Source organism: Eutrigla gurnardus (genome assembly GCF_963514095.1).
Source record: "Eutrigla gurnardus genome assembly, chromosome: 23".
Classification (NCBI taxonomy): domain Eukaryota; kingdom Metazoa; phylum Chordata; class Actinopteri; order Perciformes; family Triglidae; genus Eutrigla; species Eutrigla gurnardus.
The window spans coordinates 12428272-12441673 of NC_139934.1; the positions used below are offsets into that span (position 1 = coordinate 12428272).

Genomic DNA, 13402 nt, shown 5'->3' on the forward strand with positions numbered 1-13402 from the left:
TCCACAGCCAGTGACAATAATCGTCATGTGTTGACTTTATCCGGCTTTAAATCTTTTAAATTAACACATTTGGCACCAGTCTGGCAGCTTGAGCTAAAAAAAAAAAGGAATAAAATTCAAGTATAAATTATTTTCAGTCATAACTGTATATTCTGCCAAAAACTGTAGCAAAACTCAAATTACCATTAGCTGTTCAACTAAGCCATTAGCCATCACAGGGGGCACAACATAAAACTCAATAAATAGCTGATTTAGAAAAGAAAATATCATTTTGAAAACTCAAAGAAACCGATGCTCCATCCTTCTTTGGAGCTCAGCATCAATATATCCAGACGTTTCCCTGCAACATTACATGCGTGAACTTTGCTTGAAGTTGTCCATTTGAACTATGCGTTATGCTGTTTTCTCAGTTTGGGCTGAGTCAGAGTCTGAATGTTCCTCTTCTTTTTGCTGAATAGTTGATCCGTCCTGGGCGACAGCCACCGCTCCTTTCCTTTGAGGCAGGACGGTGAAGAAGGCCTCCCGCCAGCTGCCACTCTCCAAGTACGCCAGGATGATCTCAAACACTGAAGGAGGAACAAACGCATACTCATTAATCCCAATATAGGGTTTTAAATAAGCACTTGGCTACATACATGTATGCATGTAATGATGTTAAACAGACTGAAAACATATTTCTAGACTTATTTCTTCCCAACAAAACATAACTCAATTCAGAGGTTTACTATAGACAAAGACAATACTACATTTCAATGTGCAATACATTACTGTGTACTATCAAAAATACTGCTATATATATTGATTACAGGAAACGGAGCGTCACAACACAAACCAGAAAGTACTTTTATGTATTTATGAATTTGGGAAAATCCAATAGTCATCTGCAGCCTATACTGCTTTACTCCTTCCTGTCTTACCTTTCACAGTAAAAGCCCTAGTAATATACACAGCATCAGTGCTGATGAGTTGCATTTTGATAAGAGGCAACAAAATAGCTTACAATATGAAATTTTACAAACATCTATTCGTTATGGATCGTCCACCAGTCGCGGTTGACCTAACATGTTTTATTTCTGCGACAGCACCTTACCATGGTTGACTGCAAGAACCTTCCGACTGTTCATCTTGACAAAACTGCTCAGAGGAAGCTGAGCGTGATCGATCCCCAGCTCCTTGGCCTTCTCAAAGGTGAGCCCCTGCAACAAAAACAGAAAAACTGAGCAGCTCAAATCAGCGGAAAAGAGGAAGTACAACCAGCTGTGAAGCCACACAGACCTTGTGGTGGTTGTGGTCCACCAGGCCTCCTATCACATAGGCCTTTTTGTGGTCCAGCTCTTCCAGCACGTTGGGAGAGTCTGACGTCAGGTACACCAGCTCCTCCCGTGACACAACTTCCTTGTAGTGCTCTGTTTTAAAGGTGATGTCCTGCAGCACAACAGCAACATGCATATATACACACACAGTTAGGCAACACACTGAACAATGACATTAAACACAAGATATCAAAAGAAATAAATGCAATATGCAAGGATCAAAGCCTGCTTGAAGAGACTTGTCCCAAAACTATTTTTTTTCTCTTTAAATCGGTGCTTACCTTCCAGTTAACCCATCCTTTGTCCTTTTCATCCATGCTCTGTTTCAGCTGCCCCCCCAGGCTTGTCAGATACAACTGTGGACGTGAGAGGAGAAGTTATACATCAGACAGGATTGTCTCTACCGTGTCATGTCAGTCAGTAGCCACTCACCTGCACTGGATGCAAGGCTCGTCTGTTCTCGGCATAGCAACGCTGGATCTGTTTGTGAAGCTTCCCGACATCCTGAAGACGCCACAAGAGAGTCAGTACCTCTGTTCATATCTACTATAACATACATCAGTGTTTTATCAGAACTAGACCACAGAATATTCTCTTAAAACAGAACCTCATGGATTTAAAAAAAGGACTGATAATAAGTACTTGGAAAATCTACTGATAAATATTTAAAGAAACTGTTAAGTGTTAAATTTGAGATCAGAAAGTGGTGGGGTGGTAGGTGGTAGAATGAGTGTTTCATTTCTTCTGATGTTGCCAACATGTTGGATAACAGTGATCTAAAACCTCTCGTCATTCACAAAATTTCAAGTAAAATTTCAAGAAAAAGGATTTTCTACATAATAAACACATACAGTAGAAAGATGTGCTGTATTAATTTCTAGAAACATAGTTGGTCTACTAATCAGGTTTTAGTAGATTAACTGTTTCATTCACACAAAGTGTTGAAAAAGTATTATTGTGGCATCTCAACTACTAGTTTACTCAGATGAGGACCTAACACTTGTTCTATTTTTAGCTCTTACTTTATCGGCAATGATTCGTTGTGGTTTCCTTGTTTCCTTCTTTTGACAAATGTACTTATTGTAAGTCGCTTTGGACAAAAGCATCTGCTAAATGACCTAAATGTAAATGTAAATGTAATCTCCATCAAATTCAAGGTATCGATACCCAGCCCTACTCCACAGTGGTTCCCAGAGCGTTTTTTTACCTTCAACAGCATGAGGTCGTCGAAGCTGCAGTCCACCACCAGCCTCAGTGAGCTCGGCGTCACCTCTCTGCGAAGACGTTTCCTGACATTCTGGGCTTCTCCTCTCTCCTCCTCCTCCTGTTGGTCTTGCCTCTGCAGCCGACGCTGCTGCTTCCTCTCCTTCCGTCTCTGCCTGCAGCAGAAAACACAGCACCGATACTGAGACACTCTTGTGTTGTAGTCAAAGACCTGAAGAGCTGGAGAACGTAGTACTGAGTTGGATCAAGTCATTGCAGGTTTAGGTTGATCCCATTAGAGTATTGAGTACAATATTGCTGAAAGTACTGATGGATGGAGCTGCAAAAATAAACACATTTTTTGTTCCCATTACTTTTAGCATAATTTAGCAGAAAAGGCTAAATACATTTGTGCAGACACATTCAGTTAGTAAAGCTAGGCAGGTATTGGACTAACATGGATCTGAGATGGTCCATTTATTTATTTTTATTTACCAGAGAAAGAGAGGAAGGATGAATAAATCACAAATGATATGCAAACTTCTGTACTGACTATGGACTTCTGCAGGCAAATTCAAAGGAGACAAATATCCACTAAAGGTAATACAATAACCCAATAACAAATGTTTGAATGGAATTAAGGGCGCACTGAGGCTACCAGCTTATTACTCAATCTAATAAGGAGAAACAGCCTGTTAAACCAGTAGACAAGCCGTTAAAATGCATGTATGCCTCTTGCAGTTCAACGAGTTTACTTACTTTCGTAGTTCTCTCTCTTCTTCCCATTTCTGCTGCTTCAGAAGCTTCTTCCTCTGACTTTTGGACATAGTTTGGTTCTCTGCCGTCCCATCTCCATCACTGCCCACCGTCTTCTCGTTATCTCCATTATTATTCTCCTGCGGGGCCGAAGCTTCACTTTTCACGCTGTCATCAGCCATCTCTGAAGAGCAGCTAACGTCTAGCTAACGCTGCTGTATCAACTAGCTGTTGATGTTAGCTTGTCGGAGAGCTAACAGGCGGCATTAAATAGCAGAGTGACGTAAACTAGGCTTAATTAGTATTTTACTCAGAACAAAACCTGTTAAACTTATCCAACGTCAGGATAAAACGAGAAAACAAACTACACAAGCTGTGCAATTTAGTTCCACATGTATGTTATGTCGGCGCGCGTCTGACGTCATTTTACCGCGACAGACGCATTCAAATACAATGGAAGTTTTCACTTTCCTACACGTCTATGGCATGGATATTACACTGAAGAGGCAGATTGGTAATAGACGACGTAATAGATATTCCCGTCTTCTTTTTATTATTATTTTAAGATGATTTTGTATGTATTTTATTTTTATTATTTGTATATATGTCCCAGTAGAAATTTGTCCTTTATTCTGCTGTAGCATGATGTGTTAGTTTGACCACTGTTTCTTATTGTCACTTTGTGAAATTGTACTGTGAAATTTGTTCAAAATTAATAAATAAAACGATGGTCTCACTTCCTGCCCCCAATCAGCTAACCTCAGTCTGACCCATAGCCTGGCCGCTTGAATTGCAACTACTTGTAAACACTCAAATAAATAGCAAATACACATGCCATTTTGTGTCATAGGTCTAATTCTTATTATTGAAAATCAGTGACTAAAGCCTTCAATGGTATCACATGTTCTTCATCAGCAGATGGTGTCTGCTCATTTCTCAAGGAGATGCCCTTACTGACATGTGAACTCACGTTGGCCTCGAACTTGTAATGGACCTTGAGTTGGGACAGACATGTAAAACATATTTCTCTGGTCTTTTTATTTTCTTCTCCTTTTGGATCTATTTATTGTTAGTTACTGATAACTTAAACAGTTACTTATATTTCTAATTCATATTTCTCAGTGTTTGTTTTACCACATATAATATCAAAGGTTACTGGATGACATCTGTATGTCTTTAGTGACCATTGACTGTACAGTTAATGGTAAAACTCATGGCTTAGCGCCCCCAAAACAATATTATGGTATTTGATGTATTCATCATAAATACATTTCTGATGCTGATCTGTTCACATTGCAAACAAATAACCAGAGGCTTATGTGTGTTATGGCTTTGGACGTAACGGATTGTGTTGCAGACGCGCTGGGCTTGCATCTGCGTGTGGCCTCTGCAACATGATCCTGCCTCCATCCACCTCCATCCACCTCCATCCCCTCCTAACCCAGTTTCTATAAGCACCCACGGCCAGCAGAGAAGCCTTTAACACCGGCTGCTTATTTAGCACACATTCCAACATCACCAGTGCTAAGTCAGGTTTCAGCCTCGCAAACACGCCGCGGACATTTCCAGTGAGAAACAAGAGGATGGAAAACAGAAATGTAATTCTGTCTAAAGTTATTTCTTGCTTCTTCTTATGCTCTTAAATTGTGTTTGTTCCCAGTTTCACAAGTTGAAGAGGAGCTAATCTACACAAGTATCGTGGTTATGATTTGGGTTTTTGAGGTATCCCATTCATGTGTTTCAGCTTGTTTTGGTTTAATTACTGTACTTATAACTTAGTGTGATACAGAATACACTCATCAACATCGTGAAAGGAAGTGTGGGGGTTGGATTAAGTGCAGGGACCTTGACACGATCACCGTCCGCGTCCCGACCATCCAGCCAGACCTGCTGCACAAAACATCACCGAAAGTCGACCGCCCCAAGAGGCTACTAAGGCTACTCCTCTACTCCTCTACCCAGCATGCTCCTGGCTTTCTGGTGTCTGGCTGCAAGGAAATAAGATGGATGACATGAGGCTCACCTTTGTGAAAAACAAAATGGACAAGTCTGCAAAAGAGTTTCACGTTTATTACATTTGCACACGTAGCATCTGATGAAACATCCCCTGCGGTACTCGGTTTGAACGGACACTGTACATTTGTAAAACACATCAAAAATACAAACTTAAACCTTCATTTCAGCTTCTCTTCCACGTTGGACAGGACTTTTCATTTTTACATACAAACCCACCTTACATTGCTGTGCGTTGATCATCTCGTTCCAAAGAAAAAGTCCACTTATTCCAGAAGTCAAGAGCTTCCTGACCGTTCCCCTCTCTGACACGCCCACTTGCTTTTGCCTTCTATCCGTCCAAAAGGTTCATAGTCTTTCAAAGCACCACTCCGTTTGAGTGTCCTTGTGCAAGGCTTTGAATTCCTCGGTGACCCATCAGAGCACCAGGACTTAGTATTTACACTCGTGCAGACTTTTTAATTAAGGTAATATCTCTATATGCACATCCAAAAACTGCTGTAATGTGACTGGCAAAGTGCTACAACAAACCCAAGACAAGGCAGCAGTGAAAGATAGGGTGCACATTGAAGGATTTCTCAAAAAATATACATAGTTTTGGAAGGCCAAAACTGAAAAATACATGTTTGATTTTGGCAGTTAGTGAGATACAATCTATCAACACAATCTCAAATATCTGGTAATTGTATTCTGCATTTAAGGGTTTGTTCACCAGACTGAGAAAGAAACATCTCCCCTGGTGGTGCTTCGTCACACAGATAGTTTGTCTCCTACATTTCTGCCTTCTTTATTAAAATATGAGGTTTAAAAAAAAGACACAATGTTGTTATAAAATGTTTCAGCAGCACAAAAACCAGTAAAGGTCTTGATTCAAAGTAAAGCAACAACACAACCTTTATAATGAATTGATTAAAATACCTTTCGACATGAACACTCCTGACTTCTCTTTTCACAAATGGTGTTTTACTCTTTTTTTTTTATAATTCATCATCATTCAACCGTTGTTACTGCAGTTATTATAAAAGAATGCTTCATATTGGGTTCAACTGGGTTTTCTAGTGTCGGAGCATAAAGATTCAGGAGCATAAAGGTGGACTGGCCAGCAGATCCACAGTCTGAACTGTTTAAAAAACAATAAGTCAGAGTCAAAAACGTAGAAACAATGATACACATAGAAACACATGGGGCTTAAAGGTACATCAAGCAGCAGGTCGGCTTCCTCAGCTCCCTCCTTGGCCTGCCTGCTCAACAGCAGCTCGTTAAATCCCTTTAAAGCTGCTTGGAAAACTAACCACATAAACCTTCTTAGTGTTTGTAAACAGAGAGTGACCGTTCTTCCCAGCGCTTTCACATGTGCGCACCAAAATAACAAAAGAATACGGATCATCTAGACGCCTTCTCTGATTATGTTAAGGGTTTGCCGACACGACACGGGTTGTTAGCAATAGTTACACTGCAGAAAATCCAACACAAAGAGATGGTAAGAAAGTGCTAACTGGTATTTATATATTATGCTAAATATATTCATCATAAAAGTTGTGTTGTAAAATGAAATATGTTACAAAACTGACAATATCCAAAGTCAAATGTTTGTTAAATGAGCTTTTGTTTACACATTTCTCTTAATAATGTGGTGTTATAAAACAAGAAATCCATATTTTATACACATCATGTACAAGCTATAGAAGGTGAAACAGGATGTAAATGAGCCCTCTTCTATGGAGGCCCTGATCCATCACCTCCAGCCAATAAAGTAGTCAAACATAGCACAACCAGTCCAGCATCCACTCACAGCTCAGCCCTGTTGGGGAGCAAGAAAACAAAACACACTTAGTTGTTATGAACACAGAGACAGCTGGAATACTAATACACTTATTTCAAGTGTGAAATGTTTGATTAGTGCACGATAGGACAGTCAAATAACATGTACGCTCTCAGATAGTGCCTTTGCACACTAAGTTAGTTTTGACATCATGGACTTCCATATTTTTTGGTTATTTAGAAAAAGAAAAACCTGCAATTAATTCCCCCTTGCATGCAAAAATTAGTCATTATGTTCTCTGATATCCACCTTTAGTTTGAACATTTTGTATTCTGCACTTGTAAAACCTGCAGGTAATATCTCTCCCTGAGCCGTAGCCACACTCAAATGCACCACAACAATAATTGATCAGTGTTCATTGATATTCTTCAGACACGTTTCTGCATCCAGTCTGCAGGATTTAAACCAAGACCATTCCTCCAGACTATCAGACAGCTGCTCTCTCTAACTGACAGTGTGTGGCTCTCTCGGCTGAGAAGGGGAACTCCAAGCGTTCTGCTGCCCTGTTGCATGTTGTGTTTATGTAATTGCTGATCGGAGGCCATGTGAACCCGGCCTCTCACTCTCCCTGTCGCTAAATGACTGCTCCTATAAAAAGCCGAGTGGCCGACCTGCCAGGCAGCCGCTTGATGTCCAGCAGCAGCTGAAGCCGCCCTGCGTGTATACACATAACAAACGGCTGCCACCGCCTGACCTTTCACTCCCGCGACGTCCACCATACACATTCAAACACCTCGCCCACCAATTAAACTTATAGCGATGTAAGGCTGCCGTGGTATCAGAATTCACAGCTTGTGAGCGCTCACGCTTGCAGAGGTGCTCAGTTGCAAACTTCACAATCGCATGGTGTTTTCTCCTAATGCATGCTAATTTAATCCCAGCGCATGACCGGCTGCATACTTGATGCCCTCATCCAATTAATAGGATGCTAGCAGATTCTCAGGCTAAGTGTCCTAGGTGTTAAATCGTCACATGGAAAGTGTGCCACCGATGCAGTATGTACTTTAATGAGGGTAGATGCGTTTCTATGGAGGCACAAAGAGGAAGAAAATATAAATATAATTGTATGACATAAAATAAATCATACAACTATATACTTATAATGTCTAATTTATTAATTTAATTTTAAACATTTGAGTGTGTAAACAAATCTGAACAAACTTCCTATGAGCAGGAATGAAAAGATAGTGTGTAGAGTAAAAATGGATGATGAAAGGTTTCACATTAAAGGACGTCCTCACATTCTCCGGCTGCAGCCTGGTCTCCTAAAAATCATGTTCCCATACAAGAAACCTGAATTACCTTTGGAGGCAAATGTATTTCTCCCGTATTTTATGTTTTTCATTCGGTAATGTTAACAAGCACAAAACACAAGGACAATATATTCTATAACACACTTTTTTGTACACGTCCCACCCGCCTAAGCTAAATAAAGGTTGTTTTTCCTTTGATTATCTTTTGAGAAAATATTATATATGCTTTGTATCAAATAAAAGATGCAACTTCTAAATAAATCATAATGTCAAAACATGCACAGGTTCACCCCGATCGACCCAAAGCTGAAAAAACAAGGGTAACAGTCCAAACTACTCACCTGTCCAGGTAAGCTCATCTGTGCTCCACCACGAAGCTCATGGTGGTCCCGTCAAACGAGGGCGGAGCAATGATCCGGGGCCCTTGCTGGGAGGAGATGCTGATGAGCGGCTGCTTGGCGTTGGCGAAGTGCTGCGGCGGCCTGAAGGCGGCGGCCTGCTGCTGAGCTCCGTAGGCCGCCTGGTGAGACCTCCCAGTCGCCATGTAGAAAGGACTCTCCATGTACATGCCCTCAGTCTGCTGCTGCTGCTGCGACGCCTTCTCTCCGCTGTCCACCTCTGACTGGAGCGACATCTGTGACTGCACCAGCGTCCGGGCCGGGATCACGGACGGCGTCGGCATGAAGCCTGGGTAGATCATGTAGGTGTGTCCGTACGCCCCCGGGCTGAGTGCCAAAGGAGAGATCGGCATGGGCATCGGGGTCATAGGAGGCTGGGGTAAGGGCACGTCCACGTACTGGCCTGTTTCGGGGTCAAAGAGGCGCTTGGTGGCCGGCTGCACGGGAGTGTCCACCAAGTAGTAGCTTCCAGTCGTGGGATCCAGGAGCATCTTCCTCTGGGTGGCCTGGAAGGGGTCCAGGGTGGGAGCCGGGGTGATTGCCGGAGAGAAGCAGTACAACTGAGGCTGATTGGGGGACATACCACAAGGCAGAGAGTGGTAGATGGTAGCAGGAGGGATCTCTGGTGAGGGCGTGTCCATCACAATGCTGGAGCGTTGAGGGCACAGGTTGTGGTCTTCCAAGCCCCTGGCGCCATATCCCAAGTGTCCTGAAGGAGTGGTTGGTTGGGTCTGGGCGGTAAAAGTGTAAACTGGTGTTTTATCAGCAGACGAAGCTCGTTTGTGGCTGCTGGCATGAGACTTTACCGGAATAGTTAGGTATTTCTCGTTGTCGGCTGAGGCACTGAAGACCTCCTGTGCGGATCTCTCGTCCCTGAATTCAGCTCCTTCATTTCCACTTAGTCTCGTCCGTCTGACTTTTGAGGACACGGGCAATTTTGGGGACTTTGTGGCGAAGCTTTTGGTGCCGAAAGGTGTTTGTGGTTGTGGCGTCTTTGGCGTTGCGGAGGCCTTAAGGCCTGAGCTGAAGTTGAACGTGTTTTTGTTTTGTGACCTAGCAACGGGCCTTTCCTCCAAACCGCCGGGAGTCTGAAAGACCAAGTCTTTGTCCTCTCGTCTCAGCAGGACGTCGGGGGACGCCGCTAGTGTGGGCGGCGTCTTGTCATTGTTGGGATAGGAGTCTCTCCTGACAGTCCGGTCCATGCTGGACCCTCTCGGTGCTTCGTCCTCAGGTCCGATCAGTGAAAGCACATGGCTGTCCGTCAGGAGATGAGGCTTGTTCTTCCTTTTCCATTCATTTTTTTCAAACACATACAGCTGCTCCATGGTTTTCACCGCCGCCTGCAGTTTCTCAAAAGCCCCCAGGTTCGCAACCTTTGACTTGTCTGTGACATCAGATATTTTTTCCTGCTTCTTGGAAGCTGTTATGCTTTCAGTGCTCAATCCAGTGACTCCATCTGAGGAATTGGTTGAGTTCCCCATGGGTGCTCTCCCTGCTGCCTTTTGCAGAGGAGCACTTTTAGCACCCTCTGGAGACGATCTGTCCATGTCCTGTTTAGACAACTCGCTGAGATTTCCAGAAGGTTTTCCGTTAGTATTTGTATTCACAGACTGACATTTGATCACTATAGGGGACACAGAATTGGGATTTCGATAGGACATCTGCTTATTCTGCTCTGAGTGGCACTCAGCAGATGAGAAGTGGGATTTCTGTTCGTTGCTATCCAGAGAAACAACGTGATAGGAACTTTTAACCAATTTACGCACGTCTCTCACTTGGTGTATGGGCGTCTGCAGCTTCCCTTTATTATCTCGAATGTCTCGAACCATGAAATGCGGCACTTTATCCGACGACTCACCCTTCAGAGCCGCAGCCAGCGCCTGGCATTTCAAGTCCTCCGTTCTAACGAGGCTGGCTGCGTTACAGCCTATATTAGGAGCGCGCAGTTTGGAGACGCCAAACGGCTCCGCGTTATTGTCTCTGACGCACCTCAGGTTGATTTTGATTTCCGGAGATTTAGACGTAGCCGCGCTCCTGTTGCCATCGACGTCTAACGCGTTGTCGGGGCGCAGGTGTGGCTCTCCTTCGTCCCCGTGGAGAGGATCATTGCTGTCCTGCAGCTGCTGTCCGGCTTCTCCGTCACTGGACAGCAGTTGGATACTTGGCACAAACAAATGTGACATTTTAGTCCGTTTGCCCGCCGAGTACTGATCCCCCTCGGCCTCTCTGTCGGTCGCTGAGGGCGACTTCACCAGAGTTTGATCGTTTTTATGATCCTTCTGAAACTCTAGCTCCTCGTCCTTCCAGCATCTGAACGCGCTATTTTGGCTGCGCAGCAGAGTGCTCTTGGACGCTTCCAATGCGCCTTTTTTAGTATCGATCACACTTTCATTGGCCGCTTCCGAATGCGCTTCTGGTGGCGCGTCTCGTCTCCGGGAGTCACACGAGCCGCTGTCCGCGAGCTCCCCTAGATCATCCAGACACATTATGGCGAAGTCGGAGCTGCTCTCGGAGAACCTGGAGGTCTGTCTGTGCAGCTCCCTGCTCGCCTTCTCCCTGTGGAGGTCCGTGTCCTGGTGCCCGGCGCACAGGGACGGCGCCGGATGCGGCTCGCTGATCTCCCCCCGTTCCATCATGCGCTCCTGCTCGAACTGCATCTTCTTGGAGATGACGTTTTTGATCAGGCTGGAGGCGAATATGGCTTTCTTGTGTGTGTCTTCCATGGCTGCGCAGGGCGACTTGCTGGCCCCCTTCCTCTGGCCGCTCGGCAAACTGTTGGTAACTTCATCCGTGGAACGTGATGCCGCAGCGTTTTGTGCAAAGTTAGTGTGTCTTTCCCCGCCGGGCATTCCCGACTTCACATTGCAACGGAAGTTCAGAGTCTCCGTGAGTCTGATCACTCCGCTGTGACCCTGACCGAATTCCCCCATCAGCTCGATTTGCTTCGACGACGACGCGCTGTGGGGGTTCCCGCTCAGGGTGAAGATCTTGCTGGCGGGCGGCTTGATGCTCGCCAGCGCGATCCCCTTACAACCGATGTTCTCGATATTCTTCGCTATTTCGAACGAGTTCTGGTGGGAGATGACGCTCTGGTCCAGCCCCTGCGACACGTTCACGTTGCCATATTTCAGGTCGACGAACGTGGCCCACCTGTTTATCCCCTTGCCATGCTCTGACGCGGACGACTCACTGGAGGTGCTGAAATTAATGGCATCGAGGTACGGATACGCCAGGCTCTTGAAGGACTTGGCAGTGAGGTTGCGCACCTCCTTGTCAGCGTCGTCCAGCTCGCTGACAGCGCTTGACGCGCCGCTGGAATACTCTGTGATTTCTTTCCCCCTCAATTTGCGGCCAAAGTGCATGCGTCCCGGCGCGGCTATGAAACACTTAGCCCTGTCACACAACGTCTCTGCCTTCCCGTCGACTCCCCTGAACACATAGCGGCTCATGTCCCCGGCGCGCCTGGCATGATAAAGGACATTTCCCTTCTCTTGGATGCTGCCAGGGTCATTTATAGCCCGAGAAGTGGTTCTGATTGACAGGTGGATCTGTCCCCCGCTGTCCCGCCGCTGCTGCTGCTGCTGCTGCGGCGGCTTTGACACACTCTCGTCTGAGCTGGTGAACTTGGCCGCGTCGCACGGATCACTTTCCAGCAGAGTGCTGACTGCTGCGTCCTGAGCGCGAGGCTCGCGGCCGTCCCCCCTCTCCCCCACCGCGCCGTCGCCGTCCACCGGCGCGTAGTCGACAAAAGAATACACCTGGTTGTCCTCCTCTATGTCCCAGCTGGCGGAGGAGCCCAGCCCGAGGTCGTAGTCCTCCCCGTGGTCGGAGAGCTCCGACAGCTGGATCTCGTGCGTCGTAATGTAATGGGACTCATCCTCCGTTACGCACGGGACGCAGCCGTCGGAAAGCAACAAACTCACATCATCGCCCTCCTCATAATCATCCGACTCACTTCTCCCGCTCAGATAATTGTCGCTACGGTGTAACTCCTCACCTCCTGGTGCGTTTTCTCCTCCTGTGGAGACCTCGGGCTGCGTAATGGTGCGCTCGCATTTGTCTCCTGATTTGAAGTAATCCTGTGACTTTGCGTTTTGGCAGCGGCGGTCTGATGGATCAGAAGGACTCTCCTTGACATCTTTTACACATTCCCCACTTGCTTTCTTCTCAGTCCCACGAGTGGTTTTAAACGCCAGCTCAGCGTTTGGTTCCGTTGCGCGCAGAGCTGCGGCGCCGCTGCCGTTAATAAGGACCGGCATTTGTGTTCTTTCACCACAGTCTTCCTCAGTCTTCAAGCGCACTAACTCAAAATCCACGTATTTGCGTTCGTCTTGCTTCTCATCCTCCTCCTTTCGGAGCAGAGCTTTGGCCTCCCGGAGAGTCGCCGGTGTCTCCACACACATTTGCTCCGTCTTCATCGCTGAGCCGGCAGGTTTGACTTTACGGTGGGTGTCTGGGAGAAGCGGCAGAGACGGAGCCCCCCCAGCATTCCTCGGTCCTTTAGGCGGAGATGGAGCTGCGCGCAACGCCCGGTGCCAGTTAGACAGACGCTCTGGTGACAGGGAAGCGCTCCAGACATTCTAGTTGACCGCGATGTGAATCCTAAACCCGAGGATCTAAAAAGGACCAGAGACATTACTGACC

The 13402-nt window shown here is 45.8% G+C and overlaps 2 protein-coding genes across 2 annotated transcripts; both read right to left on the reverse strand.

Annotated features, from left to right (window-relative positions):
* Nucleotides 1-20: 20 nt before the first annotated feature.
* trmt10a (tRNA methyltransferase 10A) lies at nucleotides 21-3680 on the reverse strand. The gene is made up of 7 exons (XM_084003532.1): nucleotides 3276-3680; nucleotides 2521-2692; nucleotides 1746-1817; nucleotides 1595-1669; nucleotides 1276-1425; nucleotides 1091-1196; nucleotides 21-566 (listed from the first exon to the last, which is right to left on the reverse strand). Exons 1-7 carry the CDS (start codon nucleotides 3452-3454, stop codon nucleotides 394-396), a joined length of 927 nt encoding a protein of 308 aa, XP_083859658.1. The 5' UTR covers nucleotides 3455-3680; the 3' UTR covers nucleotides 21-393.
* Nucleotides 3681-5341: 1661 nt separating this feature from the next.
* On the reverse strand, nucleotides 5342-13402 carry cUnh4orf54 (chromosome Un C4orf54 homolog). The gene is made up of 2 exons (XM_084002285.1): nucleotides 8702-13402; nucleotides 5342-7086 (listed from the first exon to the last, which is right to left on the reverse strand). Exon 1 carries the CDS (start codon nucleotides 13174-13176, stop codon nucleotides 8716-8718), a length of 4461 nt encoding a protein of 1486 aa, XP_083858411.1. The 5' UTR covers nucleotides 13177-13402; the 3' UTR covers nucleotides 5342-7086; nucleotides 8702-8715.